The 6,923-nt window shown below is 31.8% G+C and overlaps 1 protein-coding gene across 2 annotated transcripts; it reads right to left on the bottom strand.

Annotated features, from left to right (window-relative positions):
- Positions 1 to 2,301: 2,301 nt before the first annotated feature.
- LOC102589959 (tubby-like F-box protein 6) lies at positions 2,302 to 5,859 on the bottom strand. 2 transcript variants are annotated; one of them, XM_006342675.2, is made up of 6 exons: positions 5,157 to 5,859; positions 4,408 to 4,495; positions 4,124 to 4,253; positions 3,866 to 4,045; positions 3,210 to 3,696; positions 2,302 to 2,653 (listed from the first exon to the last, which is right to left on the bottom strand). In XM_006342675.2, the coding sequence occupies exons 1-5, from the start codon at positions 5,448 to 5,450 to the stop codon at positions 3,222 to 3,224; spliced, it is 1,167 nt and encodes a 388-aa protein (XP_006342737.1). In that variant the 5' UTR covers positions 5,451 to 5,859; the 3' UTR covers positions 2,302 to 2,653; positions 3,210 to 3,221. The 2 variants fall into 2 exon arrangements, with proteins under 2 accessions (XP_006342737.1, XP_006342738.1); XM_006342676.2 differs by having other exon boundaries at positions 3,210 to 3,693; positions 5,157 to 5,858.
- Positions 5,860 to 6,923: the final 1,064 nt, after the last annotated feature.

Genomic DNA, 6,923 nt, shown 5'->3' with positions numbered 1-6,923 from the left:
ACCCCCCCCCCCCCCAAACCCCACGTCCTCTGCCATTTTTTCTCTCTTCCTTCGTCCTCCTCATAATATCTAATAAAAACGATTTTGGTTCATATTTGAATCCCAGGTGTATCTACATGTCCTATGCACATGTCATTCTTCCATATGTCTGATGTTTGTGTATCCAAATGTCTTATGTATCTTCCTTTCATCTATATATCTACCGTTCTTCTCCTTATTCTATGTATTTTGTTTATTTATTAAATGTATATGTATTTTCTATTAAATATATATGAGTTGTAGAGTTCATATTGCTCTAAAGTTTGATTTTATAAACTTTTACAAATTAGGTTTTACATTGTTTGCTAGCTTTTGTTGTTTCTCAAATTTTAATGAATGACCATTCATAAAACAGGTCGAAAATAGATCTAAGTTTAAGAACGATCCTTTAAAATTGTTGAATACATGTATCTCACCTTTAATTCAAATTAATAGCACGTATCTCGATTTTTAATACTGTTGGATACACATATCTCACTTTTAATGATACATGTATCTCGCGGTCATGATTTGTTCCTAAAATTTGTGTGTTTCAGTTGCATTTTATATTTAGATCCACATAATCACATGTCTATACTTACTATGTATTCGAGATACATGTTTTTGAATATAATGTATGAAATTGATACATCAAATTAATACTAGATACGTGAAATTAAAACTAGATCATATAAATAGATACATGAAATTAATACTTGACACATATAACAAATACACGAAATTAATACTAGATACTTCTATGATACATATGAATGTACTTGTATAATACTCATGTATCTAAGTATTTAGTTTGTTGGATACATCATATATAGATAATAGATACATCAAATTAACGAATTTATTATTTTAAGAGTACTAAATGAAATTAATCAAATTACATGACCAAGATATACATGCTTTTGTTTATTACTAATAATATAATGAATTTATTATTTCAAAGGATAATTTTGAAATAATAAATTGAAATTAATTAAATATAGATACACTCCTTGATTTCCGCCTTATGATAAGCGATTTGATTAATTTAAATTTTCAGAATTAATTATTCATGTATATCCTTAATTACTCCTCTAATTAAGGAAATTGGTTACAACCTATTAATTCAAACAAATAAAATATGTATCTCATACATGTATCTCCAGATTCAATCTCATGTATCCTAAGTATGAAAATATGGTAGAGGAAGTAATATTTGAAACTATCGGGAATCTTAGTAATTAGGACCTAAACTAGTGGGATTTATGTAGTTTGCCCTAAATGATACGTCTCCCCCTAATAAAGACTCAAGTTTGGGCCCAAGTTTTTAATAACACAACCCCACCAAGCAAGAAACGATCATACGATATTTTCTCAATTGGTACTTTTTTTTAAAAAAAAAAAATTGTTAAAAAGAAAAATATCAAACTTTTATATTTAGAATAATTTTATGGTTTTGATTTATCTCTTTAATAAAATTATTTCTAAACACACGGCACCACGTAAATTAAAATGGAAGAAGTAATATTGTAAAGAGTCTCCTTTAATTTATTTTAACGATACATACAATAAACATAAATTTAAGTGACTCTAGGCATCGATGATATATATGTATATATAGTAGGACAAACGAGAAAGCTTGAAAATATGGAAGATCTCACATGTGGCAACGTATAGCATGTCTACTTATCTATTTTGCTTAATTATTCAAATGCCAACGATATAATGCTTCTTGAAAATCAATTATAGTAGATTCAATGAATATCGATTCAAATTTTTGTGATGATGTTTGATTTTAGATCCTCACAATCATATCGTACAATTAATATTATATTTTAGTTGGTTAATTATTCTCATTTTGACTATATCTTTTTAGTAGTTTCATTGAGAAGTATTGAGAATATGTATGAGCTCGGCGTAAATTGTTAGTTTCGTCTCTGAACTATTGACAATTTTAAAAATACCTTTCTACTTAACTAACTAACTTAGATACAACCTCGATCTGCCACATGACATAGCAAGTGGTTTCAAACTCTTATAGAAGCATGGGACTATTAAATAAAAAGTCAAGAGAAGTGTTAATGAAAATATCTCTAAAGTTGGTGAAAATTTAGGAATGTATTTCATTCATATTGCAAAATCAAAGCCTCCAAGGTGTATTTAAATTCAATTAGTTATGTAAAGGGGTGCTTTTAAAGTTCGAAAATGAAACTAATAATTCACGCCGATTTGCGCCTACAACATACAAAATGTTAAAAATTGACATCGATGTTTACAAGCAGAAAATTATGATAAACACTAACATCATAATATTTCAAAGGCAAGATCAGCATTTAAAGTTTTTTCAAAGAAAAAGGTGATTTAAGTAAATTATATATACAGAAAAACAAAATGTACAAAATATGTTTAAAGAGGATCATAATATATATTTTTTTTCTTTCTAATCTTTAGCTGCAACAACATTCTTTTGGTTCTTTAGTTTCTGTATCCTCCTTTTTGGTGTGGTCCTTGAGAAAACATACAAGAAATAATGATTATCAACTTTGGCATTTTATTCTGCATTTGCACCATTCTTGTGCTTCACATTCAAACACTGGAATTATTGCACTTCCAAACAACCACGCCGCGGCCGCTAGCACTGTTGAACAAATGCAAACATGAAATTTAGAAACCAGAAGAACATATTGAAGGTAACAACAACTTGGTACAACAACACATTCTTTGATATGCTATGATACTTGAATTTCTAAAACAACAGTGTACCATATGTGTAAACCCTTTTTATCTCTTTGATTATGTGTTATAAACCACCGAAGTCCAGCAACATCGAACATCCTCTTCCCTTTATGTAAAAATTGAATGCAAGCTTAAAAGAGAACGTTACGCCACAATTTCGATGAATTCCTTTTGGTAATTAACTAATTGCATGACCAGCTCAAAGACATGCACAGTTAACAAAGCATCAAGTACAATATTCTTATGAAGAAACGATACGATACTTGAAGACAACTAAAAACAAGACTTTAAGATAGAAGGACAAAGTTGTAGAGTGAACTGATAAAAGTTCCCCCCGTGACTGTTTTAACACGATTGACATGCAATTAAGACCTTGTTAACTTGATAATTGTGAAAAGACTTGTAAAAATGCTTGATTGTGAATTTGAACTTCTGCAAGGTAAGAGGTAGAGCCAAACCTCAAAGACAAGTCATTCACAAGCAATTTTAGTGTCAAAGCTGCTAAGGCATATGGCGAATGCCTGGAATGCTGATAGTGGGTAGCGGTAATCCATTGTAAACATGTCCTTCCCTACTTTACCGAACTGCAAAATAACCTTCTCATGTTCTGGTCCAGCCGCACCATTCTCTGGAGAAGCCACCAACTGAAAGTTCTTCACCGAGGCGACGGTTACCCGACCATGAAAGTTCAAACACCAGCATTGGAGCTGCTCATGCCATCTGGGAGCCTTATTTTTCAGAACCAGTGAACCTTCTCTTTGAGTTTCTATAGGCCCAGACAAAGACTTCTCCAAGCGACTTGATTTGGATCGAAGAAATCGCATTGGAAGAGAGGAACCACTATTGTCCATTGGGAAATCAACCTGTGTGGGAGCTATACCTCCAGGTTTAATGGCAGAAGCTGGGATAGCATCCATCACACAATGCATTCTTCTTGGCCCCCTGCTAGTTACATAAGATGATTGACCTATCATTATCCACTGTCTAATACTTACCAATGTGTTACCATTAGTATCATTACTAGAAGAGCTCTTCTATATTTTTCGAAAAAGAGAATTCATGTATCAAGAAAAATTTAGTCCTCCAAACTTTTGCAAGAAAAGTAAAGCCTCACCTGGCTCCAAGTACATTCAACTCATATGAAATATGAGCAACTTCATAGTTTCCAGCAGGCACTCTAGGATTCATTTGTTTTGAGCCCACAAGCCTAGTGGAACGGCTCTTCACCAGCTTGGCTCCAGCATAAGGAAGAATAGAATCGTATGCAGTAAACTTGGTTCCAAGGAAATTTGATCTAGCCAAACAAGAAAGAGACTCTTTAAACACAATCTAAGCTTTACTACTCACCCCGTCAATAATAAGCAAGCCATACCTTAATTTCCCGATACAAGTGCCACCTCCCTTTGACATTTCATTTGCATCTAGTGATATAGTGTAGTCAGTGCAGGTGGCCTTCCTGTACTTCCGAGCAGCAAGAAGAAACTTGCCATCATCAGCCAATGCTGCCACAATAAACAGATAAATTAAAAGTGTAAGATGATTCCAAACTTGAGGATGCATTGAAACTTAACATAACAGCACACTTCCCTCCACACAACCCCTCGTTTAAAAAGATAAAATGAAGGCCTGGATTCTCAAACAGTAACAAATGCTCACCTTGAGTCAAACTAAGGTATAGATGATATGTCTGTGTTGTCTGGTTTCGCTTTATAAAGCACTGAAGGAGTGTGTCTCGTGGACCAGGCTGCAAAAATAGGGAATACTACTAAGAATACATGAAACAAAGATAAGTAATGAACTTCATAATGGATATGTAACTTCTTATGAGGAACTTCACAATTTTTTACTGCTTTCTTATTTTTGCACTCATGGAAGGGATGACTGACCATCTTAGTTCAAAACTTACACAGCAATAAGACAGTATAATTCACATATCCAAGGATCCGAAAACAATCTGATTTGCAGAACAACAAAACTTGGAAGAGTTGTTTGAAAAGGAAAAAAAAAAAGAGTAATTAGGCATATTATCAGCAAGAAGACAGAATAGATGCCACCAAAAATATGGAAAATGAACCAAAGAGTGGCTTAGTGCCTAACATATATCATTTCAATGTTTTCCACATCCTCAATTCAAGCTCAACTTAAGCAAAAGCCAATCTTGAACTTCAATTCAATCTCAACTTAAGCCAAAGCTAATCTTGAACTTCAATTCAATCTCAATTTAAGCCAAAGAAACAAGAAGTTATAAAATACAACCACTTAAATAAACAAGAAAACTCCAAATCAAATCAACACCATAAGCAACAAATTAAGTACTTGTAAACTGATACCACCTCAAATCCTGAATGCAAATCCCAAAGAAAAACAACAGAACTAACAATTGGAAGAGGGGAATCTTTCTTTACCTGCTTGACAGAAATTGGGAAAGTTAACTTGCCAGAAACTTCAGGAGTCTTCACCAACTCCTTCATAATATCCCTCCAGCTCCTACACACTCCAGAACAAGCTACAACACTTTTCCTCAAAGGCCATTTAGATTCTGTATCTTCAATCCTCATAAGAACCTCTCTCAATAACTCTAAAGGCAAATTAGCCCAACAGCTCTCCACAAGCCCTTCATCAATCCCCTCTGTTTCCTCCGCCACAGCCACCACTGAACTCTGGCGACACCTTGACTTTGACCCATAACCCCACTTCATCTCACAACCCAAAAAATGCTAAAAATTTGATTTCGCAAAACAATGCTTATTAAACTCAACCAAAACAGACCCACCTCACAGAATTTCATAAAAATCACACCCACAACCCAAAATGCACCTCAAATCCAGATCTGAAATCCATAATCCCCCTAAACACCAAAAAGATTGAATCTTTAACATTCTTTCATGTCTAAACTCAACACCCAATGCATTAAAACCAAACTGAGATAACAAGAAGTTGATTATTCAAATGAGATCAAGAAGCATAACAAAAGAGAAAGTGAAGATAAAGATTGTTATGGAGGATAAAAAAAAGGTGGTAACATGAAAGGTGAAAATGGAAAAAATATTTGAAGATGTGTAAAGAGAATATGAAAAGGATAAATAGTGATGAAAAGGGGTAGCTAGGGAAAGAGAGTGCTAGCTAGTACTAGTAACTAGTAATGAATGGATAAGTGAATCATTGAGTTAAGGGGCCTACCCCATCTTCCTATTATTACTAGAGTATTTAATAAGCCATGAAGATTTAGAAATTTTATCAAGAATGTCTAAGAATAATGACGTGTAACTGTTAAAATAAAATAAAATATATTGTGCTATTTAGGGTTTAAACCTCCAATTTCTTCATTTAAATGGATACTCATTATCACTTACTAAAAATAGTTACTCTCTTCGTTCATTTTTAGTTGTCATCTTACACTTTTTGAAAGTTAATTTGATTAATTTTCAAAGTTAAGTTAGATTACATTAATACGATATTTTAAATGAAAAAAATAGATATTTTAAAAACTATACGAAAAGTACTATAAATTGTAATTTTTTGCATATCGGTATGATGAAAAAATACTATCGTAAAATGTTAGTCAGAGTTCTTATAGTTTGACTTTAAAAAAATGAAACCATGACAATTAAAAGTGAATGGATGGAGTATTATTTAAAATATTAATTCATTTATTATATTTTTTAAAAGTAAGTATTTCAAATTATTTTTTAATTGAAGTTTAATATTTAGTTAGCTTTTTTTAAATTCTTAGTAGTAATTGTTTCTTTAAGAATATAAATATATTAGTTATAAAGTGATGATATATAAATAGAGTAAATATTTAATTTAAAGATATTATATTTTAAGGAAAAAAATAAGGATATAATAATGAAAACTTCTTCTAATTAATATTTTTCTTAAAAGATATACAAAAGAAAAATAGAATGTATAATTTGAGATTAATGGATAATAAACAATTAATTTTCATTATAATCCGTACTCAGTAAATGGATAAAAAATATTAATGTGGCGAAAAAAAGGCTAATTTCATTGTTACCTATACTCAGTAAATCGATAAAAAAAAAATTAATGCGGCGAAAAAGAGGCCAATTTCATTGTTATCCATATTCAATAAATGGATAAAAAAAATTAATGCGGTGAAAAAGAAGGTAATTATTACTCCCTCCGTCCCTATTTAGTTGTCCATATTT

This window comes from Solanum tuberosum, unplaced genomic scaffold (assembly GCF_000226075.1).
Source record: "Solanum tuberosum cultivar DM 1-3 516 R44 unplaced genomic scaffold, SolTub_3.0 scf00035, whole genome shotgun sequence".
Classification (NCBI taxonomy): Eukaryota; Viridiplantae; Streptophyta; class Magnoliopsida; order Solanales; family Solanaceae; genus Solanum; species Solanum tuberosum.
The sequence above is the reverse complement of the archived record's forward strand: the minus strand, read 5'-3'. Positions and strand labels throughout refer to the sequence as shown.

Coding starts and splice junctions, on each gene's coding strand:
- LOC102589959 (XM_006342675.2), bottom strand. CDS start 5,450: ATGAAGTGGGGTTATGGGTCAAAGTCAAGGTGTCGCCAGAGTTCAGTG. Junction 4,254..4,407: donor ATACCTTAGTTTGACTCAAG/GTGAGCATTTGT, acceptor TTATTGTGGCAG/CATTGGCTGATGATGGCAAG. Junction 4,046..4,123: donor ACTTGTATCGGGAAATTAAG/GTATGGCTTGCT, acceptor TTGTTTGGCTAG/ATCAAATTTCCTTGGAACCA.